General features: G+C 35.6%; 1 protein-coding gene across 1 annotated transcript in view; it reads left to right on the top strand.

Moving 5' to 3' along the window:
• LOC141343273 (laminin subunit gamma-1-like) overlaps positions 1-20,316 on the top strand; it is a 69,313-nt gene that overhangs the window by 32,704 nt on the left and 16,293 nt on the right. The window contains exon 2 of the mRNA XM_073847868.1: positions 15,097-15,401. Coding sequence (XP_073703969.1) covers positions 15,097-15,401 — 305 coding nt within the window. The remainder of the gene's footprint in view (positions 1-15,096; positions 15,402-20,316) is intronic.

The raw sequence follows: 20,316 nt of genomic DNA on the forward strand, positions 1-20,316 counted from the left end.
GAACAGGCCGTACCGAAACGGTTCAATACATCCCCGTGAACCGTTACACCCCTATTAAAAATTATTAATCAATATATTATATACTAATTTTAGTAGCCAGTTAATGTTGTAAACCATACTTTATACAGTATGGTTTCTTTGCTGACAGCCACCTATTTTAGGGCTTCATGAAATCAGTTTTTCCAACTTTTTCCCCCTTACATTCTGTTTAATTTTTTTTCTTCCAAATTTCATTTTATTTTTTCCAAAATTCCTTTTTTTCAATTTCAAATTTTTTCCCTGAATTTCTTTTCTTTTTTTCTCCCAAATTTCATTTTTTTTTTTTTTACAATTTACATTTTTTCCAAATTCTTTATTTTCCAAATTCAGTTTTATTTTTTCCCCAAATTCAGTTTTACCCCCCCCCCCCCCCCAATTCTGTTTTATTTATTTATTTATTTATTTATTTAGTCCATGACATTCCACGTTCCATGACATACAGTAAGTTTAATTTTTATGACTGGATTCCGCGAGTCATAGTGTCCTACTCTTTACTATTTATATTGACTATATATATTGACTATTGCTTTTACTTGTACATTATATCACCCTTCAGCTCTGTAAATATTGTGGTTTGACACTGAAATACCCATATTGGTTAATCACTATGTACAAAAAACTGGATTGTGGATGTGTGATCTATAGCAGTATGGCAAATGTTTGTTTTGACTTCTACTGTGCAGTCAAGGTGGGCCTATTGACCCTGATTTACTCTCTGTTTGCTCTGTTTTTCCACCCTCTAACACACATTTGTAGCCCCATGTGATTGTAGGTGGCCAGCGCTGTTAAAGCTCAAAATAGCTTGTTTTGTTTTCCCATCCAGTTCTCCAGGTTGGCTGGAATAGTGTGAAACCAGTTACTCCTAATTGGTGTGGAAATCTCTTGATTGTTTGATTCAAAATCGCTTCATGTTAAGTAAAGTCGTAAGCTGTGACAAGATTTATTGAGTTTGTAGTCTGGCTCTTGATTTAACCTTTCATTCTCCAGAAGATGCCCTCTTAAGAGATGTTTGGGTTTTGTTGTCCACAGCTACGCCAAAGCGCCTTTTCATGTCAACGCCAGCCATTAGTGAATCTCACACCAGCGGTCCCATGGTCTGTCTGCTCTGTAACAAGTCAGGGGGCCTCAGGCATTAAACTCAATCAGTACTTCCCATCCTCCTCTCTGTTTTTCATCCTCCCCCTTTCCTGCCTCCTCCACCCTGCCCAGAGAGCCACCCTAGGGGTCCCCACGCTCCCCTCTGAGCTCTATACTCCCATTGCTCAACACCTTAACGCTGTTGACGTCTCGCTAAAGAGCAAGCAAACAGCAGCTCCTCAATAGGTGCTTAAGTTTAGGTGAAGATGGATCATGAATACAGGGCGGCTTAAATGGGTCTTATCAGTGAATTCATGAGGGTTTAACTCAAAAGACCACAAACTTGAGCACCTTGTGGATTGCATGGAAAATACACTGCTGTTTCCAAAGTTAGGGATCAGTAAGATTTAGATTTGTTTTTAAATGAAATCTCCTCTGCTCATCAAGGCTGTATTTATTTGATCAAAAATACAGGGAAAAAATGTAATATTGTGAAATATTTCTAATATTGGTCAACATTTACTAAAACCCGACTTTTGAATAGCAGTGTATATTGTAACAAAATTTCTATTTTAAATAAACACTGTTGTTTTTAACTTTTTATTGATCAAAAAAGTATCACAGGTCCCAAATAACATTAAGCAGTGCAACTGTTTCCAACATTGATTATAAATCAGCATATTGGAATGATTTCCAAAGGATCGTGTAACACTGAAGACTAAAGTAATGATGCTGAAATTTCAGCTTTGCTTCACAGGGATACATTTTATTTTAAAGTGTATTGAAATAGAAGACTGTAAAATGGTTATTTTAAATCGCAATATTTCACAAAATTACTTTTTTTTTTTTTCTTTGTTTTTGATCAAATAGATCTAATTAATCTTACTGATCCCAAAACACTAATCTACTATTATGCTCTGTTTAATCTAGTTTTATTAAATCCTCTGGAATATAAAGAAGTTTAGCCTTCAAATGAGCAGCAAAGTTCAAGTTTATGTCAACCATATTCTTGTCCACTCTGACTGTGTCTAGATACTTTATTCGCTTGTCCAATAAGCAGAGAAGTACTCTGTTTTTGTTGTTGTTGTTGTTTTTACTTTTGCATTATCAGATCAGACACTCTCTGATTCATTTCATAAAAGGCTGTCGGCTCGACTATGTATTCTACCGCATTCCTCAGATTCCTCTATTGTAATGCATTGCATGCCAGCCTCCGTTACTCCACCCACCTGCTGTAAAATCAGTAGTATAAAATGGTCAGTTCCAGCACTGTGTGCTGATTTGTTTCTATATAAATTATCTCTCTTTCCTCACAAACTCATTTTCATTTACAGTTTTTTTTTTTAACAGAAAGGGAGGTGTCTGGGTTTCAACTTCGTTGCAGGTTAAATTGAGCTTGACTGTTGATTGGAAGCCATGTTTTTAATGTGCAAAGGTCCTTCTGAAATCTTAATTAGAAGATTGAGCAGTAAATGTTAAATCAACAAGTGTTAGAGTTCTCAAAACAATACGGTTATTTAACAAGATTAGACTAGAGGTCAGAATATATCGCTTCTGAGTACCACAGACAGCTGTTTACCTCGATTGCCAGAAAATAAGGTTTGAAAGCTTGGAAAAAATGTAGAACATTTGTTTATTTCCCTTTTTGTTTGATTTATGTGTTGGGCAGAACAATTGATAAGTTGCAAATGATGAAATAAGCATCAGCTTCCTCTGTCAACCTGAGTAAATCCAGCTGTGCTTATTTTGAGCATATGAACATACATCACAAAATATGACTTTTATTATATTTTAAAGCTATTTTGTATCCAACAAATGTACATTTGAAATGTTCTCCATCTTAATTATTACTAATAATTCATTCTTTACACCTCTGTGAAATGTATTTCGAGAAGTGTGTGAACTTTCTGTACAGTTTGTGCTGTCCCGGCTGATGGTGTGTGTTGTGGGAGTGTGGACGACGCGAACAGATGTTCGACATATCTCCCAGCAGGCCGATGGGCAGATGGTGAAAAATTATGTACAGGAAAAAAACTTGTCATGCCTACACGTTTAAAAAGTCAAAGCCGTCATTGTTCGTCCCACCACGGAAGAATGCAGTGAGGTCATGAGAGGAAGTCTAATTGGACTGTAGCTTCGGGCTGAGGCTTTCCCTCCGGACAGCCCCCCACTCATGTACTCACGCAGCACCCCCTAATCCTTCTACTTCCCTCAGGGTCTCCCTCTCTCTCTTTCTTTTCTTTCTCTCTCTCTCTCTCTCTCTCTCTCTCTCTCTCTCTCTCCCTCTCTCTCTCTCCCTCTCTCTCTCTCTCTATCTATCTATCTATCTATCTATCTATCTGTCTCTCTCTTGGGTACCTCAGGCTGTGTTTAAGAGGTTTGGAAGTGCTGAAAGAATGCAGAGAGAGGTCCAAGCTTACAGTTACCTCACCCTACAGACCGTCTTTCTCTTGGAACAGATAGTCATAGTTGAAATAGTTGAGTATTAAAAGTTGAAATTGTCATTGATTATTCACCCTCATGTTGTCCCAAACCTGTAGGACCGTTTGTTCATCTTCAGAACACAAATTAAAATAGTTTTGATGAAATCTGAGAGCTTTCTGTCCCTGACAGCAATGCAACTGACACATTCAAGGCCCCAAAAGGTAGTGAGGGCTTTGTTATAATAGTCCATGTGATAGACCATCAGTGGTTCAACCTTAATTTTATAAAGCTATGAGAATATTTTGTGCGTGTAGAAAACAAAAAAACGACTTTATTCAACAAATTCTTCGGTTATGTGTCAGTCTTTGCCATGCATTCACAAGAGTACCACGACGCATGCGTTCTGATGTTTTCTTTGCACAAAAAAAGTATTCTTGTAGCTTCATAATATTACAGTTCAACCACTGATGTCACATGGACTATTTTAAGTAGGGCTGGGTGGTAAATCAATTACGATAATTATCGTGCAATATAAATTTCCTCTATGAACGATAATAAGAGTTTGATAAATGTTCAATATAATGTTTATGTGGCAAAGGCGGAACAAAAAAAGTGCTAGTCATTTAAAGCGCCATCATTTACCATGGATTAACACTAACTGCACCATGGTATTGTGTCAGAAATGTAGGTATTCCTGTTGAATTTTATTATATTTTTAATGTATATTGAATATAATAATGAATAAAATTACAGTATTTTTTGTGATTTAAGCTATAGTGTTTAAGCATTAATAAATGTATTTAGACTACCATATTACATTTTTACCATGGATTTAACAGGTGCTATATTTGTAGTTTTAACTGTGATTATCATGATCTAAATGTATGCTATTGTGGAAGACCAATGGTTAATTAAAAAAAAAAAATCAAAAGTTAAATTTCACCATATAAAAATGAGCTTGCTACAATTTTTACCGATAATAAACATAAATTTACATCTGCATCCTAACTCACGCTACTATCAAATGTGTATTTGATAAGAGACAATCTTTTTATTAGATCATTTAATAATATTATTAGGCAACACAATCCTGTTTCTTGATTTGAAACAACATTGCTCATTAGAACATGTAGAACTATTATTTTAAATTTATTTTGTTAAGGAAAAATGACTGGAAAAGCGTAAAGAATTCAAAAACATGAAGTGTTTGTCATGTTCTGACCATAAAGCATTAGTTTAAAACCACAGTTAACCGTCTGGTTTTTACAACTTTCACATTGGGGCAAAAATCGGCCTTTAAACTTGAAAGAAATTTAAAATTGACATTTATCAAGATAATTATCAATTAGCCCTAATTTTAACAGTGTCCTTAATACCTTTCTGGGCCTTAATCTCGTCCATTGTGTTGCTGGTTATGCAGGGTCAGAAAGCTTTTGCAATTTGTGTTCTAAAGATGTTCTTACAATTTGGAATGACATGAGGGTGAATAATCAAAGACAGAATTTTCATTTTTTGAGTTTTCTTTAAAAGCTGGATATGACTTTATTTTTTGTTTGCAGTGAATCTGGGTCATTCTCACAAAGAGTCATATTTCACAGTCATTAGCTTATTCCTCAGTCATTAGCTATTTACTGTGGTATTTACATGACGACAAAGTGTATTATATCCCTTTATTTATTTTTAGTGAGAGAAACAGAAATACAGTTCCAGAAAAATGTTATTCGAGATGAATGTTGTGCAATGGCCATCTATTGAGAAATGGGTCTCTTTAATGACAGAGGACTGTTGTAAACTCTGCCCCGCCAAAAGAGGCAGGCCCGAACATACAGGGTGTAGCTCAAATCCAATTTCTGTTCTCGTGGTGAGCGCCAAATGGTTTTCCGCACCGTAAATTTCTCTCTACTGAAATGTCCACCGCATGACATTTCAGTATGGCTTATAATCAATTTAGCCACGATTAAAACATTCACACAGCAGTAAACTCCCAACCGTAAAGCATTCCGAGTTGTTTAGATAACACAGCCATTTATTCAGAGTTTAACTTCGTCTTGTAAACAGCTTTGTGAATTACTGTCGTCCCTCATGAGCCAGTCTGCCTGGGGCCCGAGATTCCATTTGCTGCTGTTGAATGAATGCATCTTTCTTTTGTTTGTTTTCAATTGTCATTGTCAGCTCAAACATCTCCAATAGGGCTCGAAGGTAAGCTGAAAGGTGTGAATTCATAGTATGGCCTTTGGCAAAGTGCTCCACCTTATTTTTTTCCCTCTCTAACCCAGGAATGTCAATCCTGAATGGAATCCCTGATTGCAAAGATTTGGATCTCACCTTTGAAACTTATGAATGAGACCTGCTCATTAGTGTTTCGTTGGTAATTTAGTGTTTGTTTTAAGACAATTTAATTGGGGCCTTGTGACAGTTGCATACCAACAAGACTGACCATGTTAATGTGATGTGATTTTCAGAGCCGGGCCTCTTGGCAGCGCCTTCTTTTGAAAAGGAGACTAGTCAACGGCCTCTCCATTTCAAAAGGCTTTTCAGTTTAGTCATTTCCCCCATAAAACTTGGATTTACCTTGGGCACACAAATAAATGCGTTTGACACTTTTAAAGGCTAAATCTTTTGCCCTCCGCCTTGCCAAGCAAGCACGCACAAGTCCATTGAGAGCAAGTCTCTCTTCTTCATTAGACCGGCATTCCTAACAAAGATATCGTTTTAGTTTTTTTGTGTTCGCTCTAATCAAGAATCTGGCCACCTTGTTTAAGGAGGAACTGCTAAGCAGTCATTGAAAAGTCCAGTGGGAGTAAAAACTCAAGGATGATTTGTTATATTTTCAACCCTTGGATCCTGAGTTTAGTCTTTTTCTCAGGACTGATGTGTTCCTGTCTCAAGGCTTCGTCTTTTCTCCCTCTCCGGTCACTGTCTCTCCTCACACTCAGTTTAACATGGATTTATGACCGTTTCTTTAGACAGCTGCTGCTTTTCTTCACTCACTTTTCTGTGTTGGACACATTCTGAAATGTTATGATATATAGCGCCAAAAGCACAATGCACACATCTGTCTATGGGCTGGTTTAAAATTCAAGTCATAGGTCTGAAACATAAAGAATGCGATTCAGCTTGGACTTTAGAAGGACGTTTAGAAGGACAGAATGTGGAACAAAGTTTATTCATGCCAAGGGGAGAGAATTGCTGTGTTGCAGCAGCTGAAACGCTTTAACGCTTTGAGGAACGAAAATTGAAATGCATAAAAAAAATCAAGCATGTTAAATATTATGGCAGACATTTTAAGTTTAGTAACTTTTTTCATGATTAAATAATAAAAGAAGAATCTTTAGCTCACCAAGGTTGCATTTATCTGTTCAACAGTAGAGAAAAAATGCTAATATTCTGAAGTATTTTTACAAGGTTTTCCGTTTTAATACATTATAAAATGTAATTTATTTTTGTTTTGGCAAAGGTGAATTTTCAGCAGCTGTTACTCCAGCCTTCGGTCTCACAAAATCATTCAGAAATCATTCTGATACACTGATTTAGTATCCAGGAAACATCAATGTCATAATTTACTAATATTTAAAACAGTTTGCTGATATTTTTAGAATAGAGGTTTTTTTGTAACAATTTTAAGTCTTTTCTCACTTTTGATCAATTTATTGTATCCTTGCTGAATGAAAGTAGAACTTTCTTGAAAAAATCTTACTGAGTAGAATAGAACAGTGGGTTAGCAACGCTGGTGTTTTTATGGTTAACACACAAGCCTCAGCGTGTTGCTTGAGCTCTTCTCTCATCTTTCATAATGACCAGTTAAGCCACACTGAACCACACAGTGCTGTTTCATGAACTTCCTCACCTCCTTCAGAGGATGTGCATTAAATTTAATGCCATACATGTATATCTCCTCCTTTCCCCCTTTTATAATTACAGTAAAGGTTTTTTTTTGCACCAAAACCCATGATCTTTTGATGATAGATGCAGGTTATGCGATGACATTTTTAGTTAAAAAAAAAGCATGGTGTATGTTTATATAGCATAATGACCTTTTATTACAAAAATCATGGGAAGTGCTTCATGATATTATGTTATAAATCATATAAAGCTGTATTTTTCCTTTACTCTTACTTGTTGCTCTTTATATACTTGTTTATGGCAGCAGTTTTCATTTAGCCAAGGTGAATCTCTTATTTAAAAGGATAGTTCACCCAAAAATGAAAATTCTAACATTACTCACCCTCATGTCGTTCCAAACCTGTAAGACTTTTGTTCATCTTCAGAACACAAATTAAGATATATTTGATGAAATCCGAGTTCTTTCTGACCCTGGATAGACGGCAACGGAATTGACACTTTCAAGGCCCAGAAAGGTTAAGATAGTCCATGTGACATCAGTGGTTCAACTATTTTTATGAAGCTACGAGAATGCTATTGTGTGCAAAGAATACAAAAAAATGACTTTTTTCAAGAACTGCTTCTCTTCCATGTCAGATTCTCCCGCATGTTTACAAGAGTACCACGACGCATGTCGCTCAGTAGGCTGATAACCTGAGATACTGTGACCTTGATCACGGTACATAAACCAAGATCACCCAAAGGGTGTTGACCCTGTGATAAGCGTTGTAACTCAGACAAGTGTGACTAGTTGTCCATTCTAAAATCAAACATGAAAGTTATTTGTTCTATAGTTGTGGAGCAAGATTTTAGACTAATGAGATTTCATATTGGACGAGCTACATAGGACTGCCGCTGGTTACGCTTTGGAAGGCAGAAAACATTCAATTTGGTGAAGATATGATTGTATGTGTCTCTGTGAGTGAGGACAGAGCAGATTGTGAAAGACCGAGGAAGTGGAATCGAATGTCCCTGTCTGAGAACTTGAAAGCTGTGCTTGATATTTGCAGAGATCTTGATGGAGGATATGCCCGAGACAGTTTGATCTGAGCGACACGGAAATGTACAGTTTTGTTTCTTCCGTCCTCTATCTATTCAGCCTCACAATGGGGAGCCCCACAGTTTTTATCATCAATACCCTGATTGTTCTGGAAGGAGTGGTGGAATTTCTCTTGTTGTTCTGCTCAGGGCGGTCCTAACTTGAAGGGCTTGGTAACCCATGTACTGGTGTCATTCATGTGCCACAAACACTCTAAAATACTCTTTATGGACTTTTTACAGCTTCTTTGAGAGTGAAAAATGTGGCAGCATTTTTATTGTATTTATTTACACATTTAAATTAGGAACATACTGTTGCATACAAATATCTGGAACTTTTAGAAATTTTTAGGGATTTTTTTTTTTTTTTGTCATTTAAAAGGGAAGTTCAGATCCAGAATGAAAATTTCCTGATAATTTACTCACCCCTATGCCATACAAGATATCGCCAAATGAAGATTTTTGAGGAAAACATTCCAGGATTTTTCTCAGTATAGTGCACTTCAATGGGTATCAATGGGTTGAAGGTCGAAATTGCAGTTTCAGTACAGATTCAAAAAGCTCTATACGATCCCAGCTGAGGAATAAGGCTCTTATCTAGTGAAACAATCGATTATTTTCTATGAAAGCTACAAATTTTTAACCACAAATGCTCATCTTGAACTAACTTGACCTCATGCATTATGTAATCACGCAGGTGTGATGTAGGCGGAAGTACTGACCCAGTGTAAAGCAAATGTGCAAAGAAAGTAAAACGTCCTTTACAAAAAAAGGTAAAACAACAATGTCGGACGATTTTTAAGTTGGAGGGGAAAATGAGATGGAGTTTTTGCCCGACTTACATAATGCATAAAGATGCACATTTTTTTTAAAGAAAATTACCAGTCATTTTGCTGGGTAAGACCCTTGTTCCTTAGGTAGAATCATATAGAGCTCTTAGAATCGGAATTTTAGACCTTCAACCCTTCGTTCACCACTGAAGGCCACTATATGGAAAAAAATCCTGGAATGTTTTCCCCAAAAAACTTAACTTCTTTTTGACTGAAGAAAGAAAGACATGAACATCTTGGATGACATGGGGGTGAGTTAAATATAATGAAATTTTCATTCTGGAAATGAACTTCTCCTTTAAGGTCGATTAAAAGCAACAAGAAAGTTTTTAAAAGCTACTGTGTAAGTTGTATGTGTTTAAAAATGTAAAAAATAAAACATAATTAAAGCATTGACTGGGAGTAGCAGACTTTTAGACCCCATTGTATTTGTGGATTAAAGTCTACTTCAGATCTGCATTCAGTGGCAGTGGTAATGAATAAGTGATTGGGCACAGAGGAATTTTCCATTAATGTGATGGTAAAAGAGCCCTTTAATTTGCCTCCATATAAGCCTAATTAAGTTGAGTTTGTGAAAAGCTTATTAACTCCTGGAGTAGACCTCAATACATCAGTCGACTTCACACCAGTGGTAATTCATAAGCAGAGAGATGGACTTTTTCCCATGAGGATTATCAAATAAAATCAGCAATCGCACTATAACAGTAAATAATGAGCACTAAATAAAGTTTATCTCCACAAATCTCTTTTACATTCTGAAAGATGGTCTGATAGATTTCATGTGTTTCATATCTTCTAGTATGTTCTCCATCCTAGCTTGTCTACCAGCTGGTGCACACTCTGAGAAAGAGCCCTCCTTCTGCTCATTGCGATATTTCTCAGCTTCAGGGGACACCTGTTGCTACTTCCCCCACAGCTGCAGTCGATGATGGTTTAGGTCTGTGTAATGTCTGCTTTGTTGACCCAAAGGAAATGATTAATCGCCCAAAGGATGTGCAATATTTTTGCGATCACGAGAACATCAGGTTTCCATTTTTTTCACCCTACCTGCTATGTCTTATTAGGATGTTTTTTTCTCGAAACCTTCTCGTATCACCTTTGCTGCAGTGATGTAATTTTAAATGTAAGGCATTTTGCTAATAGTATCTTTGAGATTGGAGATGTTTGAAACAGGCCTCCACATTAAAGGATAAGTTTATTTCCAGAGTAAAAATGTCCTGACTTATATTGTGGCCAATGGGTTGAAGGTCCAAATTGCAGTTTCAATTGAGCTTTAAAGGGCTCTACACAATCCCAGCTGATGAATAAGTGTCTTATCTAGCAAAACGATCTGTCATTTTTTTTAAAACCATAAAAATGTGTATGCTTTTTAACCACAGATGCTTGTCTTGCACTAGCTCAACTTCAAGCATTACATAATCATGTTGGAAAGTTCAGGGGTGATGTAGACAGAAGTACCAACCCAGTGTTTACAAAGCAAACATGCAAAGAAAGTCAAATGCCCTTTACAAAAAAAAAAGGTAAGACAACGATGTCGTGAGAAAGTCGTGTAGAGCCTTTTTAAGCTCCATTGAAACTGCAATTTGGACCTTCAACCCATTGGCCACCATTGAAGTCTACATATACGGAGAAAAATCCTGGAATGATTTCCTCAAAAACCTTAGTTTCTTTGCGACTGAAGACCGAAAGACATAAACTTCTTGAATGACATGGGGGTGAGTAAACTATCAGGAAATTTTTATTCTGGAAATGAACTAATCCTTTAATTCTCTTATTCCAGTATGTCCACACCCTCTTAGCGTCCAATGGCTTGGTGACAAAGATGAGATGTCATCAAGTGTAAGTTCAAAGACCGTCCAGTGCGACGTCCCCCACAGGGCCTGACCCTTTCCTCTTCATGTGTGCCCTGGCTTCAGTCATGCCTTTGAGCTCCAGCACTGCTCCAGTGAGCACTACGAGTCAGTGCTCAAGTGCTCTTTGTCTGTCCTCCTGAAGTGCATTGGCTACGTGAAGGAGCTTTTTTGTTTTCCTCTCAGCCAGCTTCTGGCTTGATTCTTCACGGCTTTGCCAAAAGATTTGGTTCGTCTTGTTTTGCAAGAATGCTGGGGAGACTTCAGAGGTGAGGCATCAATGATGGCACTGTTCACCACGACGCCAGCACAGTCAGCGAAGAACATGTACAGCTTACATGTGAACGCTTTAAGGCATTGCATTGTTTGGGTAATGGGTTTTAAAAGTCATCCTGCTGTTGTTGGATCCATGCGTGGAAGCCTTAGGTTGTTCCAGGGTTCAAAGTAGGACTTGAATGGGGAATTGTCCTGTTTAGGACCAATGTTCTAGCAAATGTTCCGAGACTTTGTTTCAGTGCACTTGACCTGCAGTGAATTACGATATGATCAACAGACAAATTAAAGGAGAAGTTTACAGATAATTTACTCACCCTTTGTCATCCAAAATGTTCATGTCTTTCTTTCTTCAGTCGTAAAGAAATTGTTTTTTGAGGCAAACATTTTAGGATTTTCCTCAATATAGTCTCATTCCATCTCATTTTCTCCTCCAACTTCAAAATCATCCTACATCGCTCCAAAAGTATCGGCACTGTGTTTACAAAGTGAACGCGCAAGGAGGGTCAAACACCCTTTACAAAAGAATGGTAAAACATTGATGTTCTCTCAAAAAACATAATTTCTTTATGACTGAAGAAAGAAAGACATGAACATCTTGGATGACGAGGGGGTGAGTAAATTATCTGTTAATTCATGTTCTGGCAGTGAACTTCTCCTTTCAGGTAAAATCATTGCTTGAAAACATCTGTGAGTAAAACTAAGTTGTCCACCCAGGGAGGAGTAGAATGTGAAAGGCCCATAAGAAATATGAACAACTATTGGATAAAACTTATGCTGGAAAATACCTTTGACTCACTGTCTGAATTTGTATCCTGGAATTTTCCAGTGTGCGTACATGGGAATATTGTCTTATTTCATAACCGTGACCATCATCATTTTCACTCTTTTGCAAGAGCCAGTGCAACCTAGTTTTGTTGTTTCTGGTCACTCTTAAAATAAAAGTTCACCCAGACATTAAAAATCTAATTTACTGTCCCTACTGTTGTTCCAAACCCATTTGACTTTAGTTATGTAGAACACAACAGATGCCCATATAATGAAGGTCAGTGGGGTCCAAAACAATTGGCATTGTATGGACGAAAATATATTTTTCGAAATATCTTCTTAGCAGAAGATATGCCTTAGCAGTATGAAATGTGTCAGTGTGAACGGAGCTGTTTTTGATGAGGTAAAAAGGATGTTTTACGTGACCATTGAGGAATTTTATACAAAGTATGTTGCACGCATTACACAAAGACCCTAAAGAATCATAACAACTTGTGGAAAATAAGTCTTTACCTTGGAGTCATTGTCAACTTTTGTTAAGCACTACGTGAGGCATTTTCAACTGATTCACTGGCAGAAAAGCAGAAAGCTCACGCCCTATTGTAAAAGTCTCTCTCACTTCTGTTGAACTTTGACCTTGACAGCGTGATGTGTGCAGGGGGCTCCTAAAAGTCAGCAAGTTCTTTTTCGTGTTAACAGCCATCATGGCCTCAGAGACTGCTGCAAGGTATGAGTTTCTTTGTCACTGCTTTAAATCAGTCCCTGCTTTAGCTTTAGTTTAACTTTTTGATGCAATCTCTCAGTGTATTTACTTAACACACAGTTGTTCCTAGTTTTTGCGGATTTGTTTGGAGAGCAAATTCTTTGCTAAAGCAAACATTGGTCCCCCCCCGTGGTCCTGTTGAAAGATGGTATCATTTTCTTCACACTAAATAAATGATGTCTCTCCATACCATTTCCATTTGGCCCCTCGTTGCAATCTCTCCCCAACACACATAGCTTGCTCAGACATGCAAAAATATGTTTTTACACGCTCCGTATAATTGCTGGAGCACCTTGCAAAGCTGCAGAAATCCAGACTAGCACAAAAAACTAAGCTTCTTGTGAAAAAAAAGGGAGATTATGCTCTTGTAGTCTTTTTACAAGAATGTTAGTGGAAAAAAGCATTTCCGGATGGTTGATGATGAAATGATTCCAACTGTGGTAGAGAGATAAAAATAGAGTTTAAAAGAAGAGATTAAAAATAGAGATTAAAACTAGTTTAAAACACATGCCAAGTTTTGAAACTGAAAGGTAGTGTATGTGGTGTAATCATCAAATACATTTTTTACCTCTCAATTCTCGAATTTTTAACTCGCATCTCTCAATTCTAAGAAAAAAGGTCAGAATTGTGAGAAAAAAACTGTTCTAAGAATAGTGAAGTTTATCTCACAATTCAGCATTTTTTTCCCACATTTGCTAGTTTATATCTCACAATTTTTCTCAGAAAAAAAAAGGTTCTCATAAGTTTGTCTCAAGAAAAGAAGTCCACTTATAAAATCTAGTTTTGAGTGGAAAAAAAGACTGTTCTCACAATAGTGAGTTTTTATCTCACAATTCTGACTTTCCTGCAATTCTGAGAAAAAGTCAAAATTGTGAGATATAAACTTGCAACTGCAGGAAAAAAGTCTGAATTGTGAGATAAAAACTCACTTGCAATTGCAAGTTATAAAGTCCAGTTCTGAGGGAAAAAAGTCTGTTTTCAAAAAAGCTTAGTTTTTATCTCACAATTTGGACTTTTTTCTGTAATTGTGAGTTATATTTCACAATTCTGAGAAAAAACAGTCAGAATTGTGACACATAAACTCTCAATTGAGGGTTATAAAGTCCAGTTCTGAGGGGGAGAGAAAAAGACTACGTTCTCAAAATAGCGAGTTTTTATCTCACAATCCTGACTTTTTGTAATAATTATAAAGTCCAGTTCATTTTATTTGCAACTGTGAGTTTATATCACATAATTCTGATTAAAAAATCAGAACTGCCAGTTTATAAACCTGAACTTATTTTAAAAATCTGAAATTAAAAACATGCTCATCATAGAAGTGGTGCATTCAAGTCATTGTAATTATACATTTCATTATATTTTACACAAGGCAGCAAAAATATTATATCACAATCATTTGAAAATTGGGGCATCCCCCTCATATTTCCAAGGTGGTTACGGTCCTGATTATTTCAGCAGCTCGGGAGGGGAAAAAATGAGCAGAACAATGGAAATTTGAGGGCACGGATTTGCAGATCTTATCAGACAGGAAGGAGCTCTGAGGCATTTTGAGTGGAACAAGGTTATGTTTGCATGGCGTTATGCCAGCTGTGTAATATCAGGTTTGTCTGTTTAACCTTGATCCCTTTTTCTGTGCAATCTTTCAGAGATGTGTGTATGTTTGACACCTGCGGTGCTGACTTAGTGTCTTATCCAGTCCTTGAATCCAGCTCTATCTGCTAGTTGGCCATACCGAAGCACAGATTGTTTAGAAAAGCGAGCGTGTGGTATCCAGTCATCTTCCGCTTTATCTGAACTTCGTTCTACCTTTAGTTGGCAGACACTACCGCCAGTCTATCTGTGTGATATCTGGCTTGAATTCTCTGTACATTATTGAGCACATCTCACTAATCTTACTTCTGTGTTTACCTAAATATATGCTGTATATCCTCAGCGTATCTGATCATGTGTTTATCTGTGACTTTCCCATGCAATGCAAGCCAACTCTACACCCCAGCTATTTAGAATTGCTTGCATTTCCTATTTAAATATTGGCAGTGGTAATGATCCGTCCATCTCCGGTTCAGTGCTTTATGGTGTTAAATGTTAATGTTTTCAATGTGCTTTGAAGATAAAACTACAGTGCCTAATTTTCCCTTTTCTCTTCTTCCAGGCAAGGCTTTCGACATCACCTATGTGCGTCTAAAGTTTCACACCAGCCGTCCTGAGAGCTTTGCCATCTACAAACGCAGTGGTGAAGACGGGCCCTGGATTCCCTACCAGTATTACAGCGGCTCCTGCGAGAAGACTTACAGCAAGAACAATCGTGGCTTCATCCGCACCGGTGAGGATGAGCAGCAGGCTCTGTGCACAGATGAGTTTAGCGACATCTCACCACTCACCGGAGGAAACGTGGCCTTCTCGACGCTTGAGGGCCGACCCAGCGCATATAATTTTGACAACAGCCCAGTACTGCAGGTAAATGAGTCTTCTGTCTCTTTTTGATCTCTCACTCACCCTTCCTTAATTGCTTTAGCTCACTCATTCATGAAGTCAAAAGCGTTCACAACACTCAGTCTCAGACATAACAAAGTTATTGGTGGGAATCGAAAAACTCATTTTCCAGATGTGGGGTTGTGTAGTAATGTGCGATTGCAGCCAAGTTACTTTTCCAAGATTTTTCTGTCCAGATTGAGCAACGTTCCGCAGCCTCAAACAAACAGCTCGTAATTTAAAGTGTTTGCATGTGAGAGATAGTAGTGTTTGCAAAATATAGCAATAAAATGACACATTTCCATTTACAGTATTTTGCGCCAAGTTGCTGTTGTAACTGCAATAGCAGGAAAAAAAGAGTAGTAATACATTTTTAGAAGTCTTCTATGCTTACCAAGGCTGCTTTTATCTGATCTGAACTATAGTAAAACCAGTAGTAGTTAGTACAATTTAAAATAACTTTTTCTATTTTATTTTAATATATTGTCAAATTTGATTTATTCCCGGCTGAATTCTCGGCAGTCACTACTTCACCCTTTACCCAGTGCCATATTATCTTTCTAATCATTCTAATATGCTCAAGAATATTTCTGATCACAGTTAAAATTGGTTTTGCTTTTTTTGCTTTTTTTTTTTGTGGAAACACTAAAAATCTTTAAAATCACTTTTGTTTAATTCACTGCATCCTTTGTTTAAAAGTGTATTTCTTGAGTTCTTCAGTTAATTTCTTTAAGACCTAGCCTAAACATTTATTAGTGTATACTTTTATTTATTTATTTTTTTTCAAAGCTTAGCACAATTATTTTGATAAAAGCTTCATAAAAGCATCAATTTTATTGTTAAAAATCTTTACTGTCATTTTTGTTGAATTCAGTTCATCCTTTATGTATAAAAGGTTTAATTTGTTAAAGAAAACATTTTTCATTTAATTTATTTTTATTTTATTTTATTTTTTATTTTTCATATCTTAGCAACCAAAATTTTGCATAGCCTGAACTTTATATTGGTTTGTACTTTTTTTCTTTTATTTTTATTTTTTGGTTTTTATTTATTTATTTGTTTAAAGCTGAACACCATTATTTTGTTGCTTTTTGTCACTTTTGTTTAATTCAGTGCATCCTTTATATATACGTTTTATTTTCTTAAAGACAAAATTTTGCCTAGCCTAAAATTTGTATTGGTTTATACTTTTACCTTGCTTTTATTTTAGTTTTAGTTTTTATCTTTTAAATTTATTTAATTTAATTTTATTATTTTTATTGTTTTATTTTATTTTTCAAAGCTGAACACCATCATTTAGTTTTTTCATAAAATCATTCATTTTATTGTTAAAAATCTTTGTCACTTTGTTCAGTTCAGTCCATCCTTTATATATGAGTTTTAATTTCTTAAAGACAATTTTGCCTAGCCTAAACTTTTTATTGGTTTATACTTTTACCTTGCTTTTATTTAATTTTTATTTTAGTGTATTTATTTATTTATTTATTTATTTATTTTTTAAAAGCTGAACACCATTGTTTTGTTGCTTCATAAAATCATCAATTTTATTGTTAAAAATCTTTGTCACTTTTGTTCAATTCAGTTCATCCTTTATATATAAGTTTTATTTCTAAAAGACAAAATTTTGCCTAGCCTAAACTTTTTATTGGGTTCTTTATTATTTTCTTTAATTTTTCTTTAATTCTTTTTTTTCTTTTCTTTTATTTTTCAAATAAAATTGTTTTGTTGCTCTAAAAAAGCATCAGTTTTATTGTAAAAAATCCTTGTCACTTTTTTGTTCAATTCAGTACATCCTTTATGTATAAAAGTGCTAATTTCTTAAGGACCAAAACCTTTTTTTGGTTTATATTTTACCTTGTCTATTATTTTATTTTTAGTTTAGTTTAGCTTAGCACCATTACTCTGTTGCTTCATAAATGCATCAAATTTATTGTTAAATAGGTTTTACGACATGTTCCTGCCCGTTACACACCACAGAACTACTATTATGCAGAAATCCCACTGTTAACTTATTTAATTTCACCAGAACTTGATATATTTCCCGAAACCACAACCACACAAAAACATTTTTCAGACTAATTAGCTAAATAAGAGACAGACACTCAACTCAATGTGAGCTGAGTCAGTCCTTCCGTGTGCTGACTATGGAATGTGTTGTCAGGCAGAGAAAGCGCTCTGCATGCCGAGCCAAAACAAGATGCTGCCGTGGTTACAGGGAGGCGAAAAGAGGTTAAATGTGTGAGATATGAGCAGGAGTGGGTGGACAGCAGATAATGTATATCTGCTGCTAAATAGATGCATGGAAGCAGGCTGGCAGGCTGGCTGCTGTGTGTTCGTGAGACCCGTGGTGCGCTGTCCAGGTGCTACGTCGCCTCCCGCTCGCTCAGCACATTCAACAGTTGCAAGATGTTACTAGGTGACGCCTCCAGATTTCCCACCCATCTCTGATTGTGCTTGGCAGAGCACAGACGCAGCTGGAAAAGAGTGTGTGTGTGTGGACAAGTGCAAGTGATGGACAACATGCAGCACTTATTTTCATCAGTTTTTTCGCCATATGTTGAAAATTCAAGTCGGTCCACGTGGTTTCTAATTTACAAACGAGAATCTATTATAGGTAGAGGTTTATGTTTGTGTAGGAAAGTGCCTGACAAAATTAAGCAGTATTATTATGGTAAATATTTGTTTTTGTTATTTTTATTTATGTATTTATATATAGTTACGTTGTTTTTCAAATGTAATGTTACCTTTCCCAAATGTTCAATTTTAGCCCTGTCGCCAGCTACTTTCATATCAGACATCTCAAGTGGCCTAAAGCTATTAATACCAAAGACCCGAACTCTTTTTATAGGAATGGATCTGTTTCTGTGGGTTTATATGGCGGTCATGCTGGCTCCGTTATAGAAGCATGTGTTGAGTGAGGATGAGTCGGTTTGTTTGTGGACTTTTGAAAATGATCTACAACAAACTGGCTTCACTCAACATGTGTCATTAATATCCTTAACTGATAATTAGCTGTTACTTTCATATGTTCTCTTTTTTGTTTCTAAGCAGTGCTGATGCCGATCTGTTTGTATCTCATTTCTTGGGGGCTGAAAGGGGTTAAAGTGAAAGTGCACTCGAATGTGAAAATCCTCTCATCATCATTTTGCTTAAAACACATGATGTAAGTTTTCCACTGAGCACAATAGGAGTCCTGTTTGCTCTTTTCCAGACAATGAAAGCGGATGGTGACTAAAACTGTCAAGCTCAAAAAAAAGGCCTTATGAAGTAGCGCAGACATTTTACACGCTATGTTCAGACCATCATTGCAGATTTAGAGATCTGTTTTATAATTTTAGTTTAAGTCTTTTATTTTAATCATGTGTTACGTAATGTGAAGCTGTTTTTCCTCTGATGACAGATTTATTTATGCAGTTCATTCAAATGTAAAGTTCAAGAAAATAATCTGAGATGTGACATTTTATTTTAACTGTATAGTGCTTAAGTCTTTTATATTTTTAATGATGAACAATAAAATGTTGATATGCAATAACAGTGACATAAATAGTTCCCTATGATTTCTGCGATGCAGAAAATGCAGACAGAATTGTGAAATCCAGTCTTAAAAGTGTAATTTATTCTTTAACACTGAATTTTCCAAATTTTGGATGAATAAAGTCAGTACACTATAATCAAAACGTGATATGGATTAGTTTCTATGAATAGTAAGCCGCAAAAATACTATTTAATTATGAATCTGCCATGTTATGCATGTTTCTGTGTGAATGTTATATATTATTATTGTAGTGATATGCTACTACTAATAAAATTATTAAAAAAAAATAAATGAAATAAAATAATTATTTTTTATAAAATCAATTTTTAGAAATGTTTTTGAGTATTTAAATTGAATGAAAGCATTAAAATGGAATCAAGAAAATTTAGGGAAAACAGAATTTGTTCAAAATAAAACTGAATTTGGGAAATTCATAGGGCCTTAAAATGTAATTTTGTTAAACTTTTAATACATTTCTGTTAATTGCTGTGTATGTTTCATGATACTAAATCGTTAAAAAAATGCTTTTTGATTAATAATGAACTTAACCATTAAAACAGAGTCTAGAGAAATTCATACGAAGAAAAAAATGAATCCAGATAAATTGAAATGTAAAAAAAATTTTGGGCAAAAAAACAGGAAAAAAAAAAAAAGATTTTGGTGAAACTGAAACTGAATTTGAATTTGAAGAGTTCATAGGGTCTTAAAAATTTAGTTTTTGTTAAACTTTTAATAAATTGCTGTTAAATTTGCACGTTTCATGATTTCAGTAAAGTAAATTTTTTTTATTTAATATTTTTTTATTTAATCATTAAAACAGAGTCTAATAAAATTAATATGGAAAAAAAATCCAGAAAAATTAAAATGGGGAAAAAAATAGAATTTGGAGAAAAAAAATTCATAGGGACAAATTTTAAATTTTGTTAAACTTTTAATAAATTGCTGTTAAATTGTGTACGTTTCATGATTTCGATTCATTTGAGATGCTTTTTTTTAAATGATTTATTTTTGACGTTTTTGCCTTTATTATGATAGGACAGATCAGAACTGACAGGAAACGTGGTGGGAGAGAGATAGGAGGCGGGATCGGGAAAGGTCCTCGAGCCTGGATTCGAACACGGGACGCCCGGAGCGCAACAGTGCTGTCGACGCGCTGCCCATAAGGCTATCGGTGTCGACAATTTGACATGCTTTTTGATTAATATTTTTGAATTTAACCATTATAATCCAGAAAATTTTAAATGAAAAAATAAAATAATTTGGAAAAAATAAAACTGAATTTGGGAATTACTCACAATTTGATAGAATATTTTAATCATACTGCTTATCCCTAAACTATAGCATAGCTTTGTGTAAGGAAAATCT

The sequence above is a fragment of the Garra rufa genome, chromosome 9, assembly GCF_049309525.1.
Source record: "Garra rufa chromosome 9, GarRuf1.0, whole genome shotgun sequence".
Taxonomy (NCBI): domain Eukaryota; kingdom Metazoa; phylum Chordata; class Actinopteri; order Cypriniformes; family Cyprinidae; genus Garra; species Garra rufa.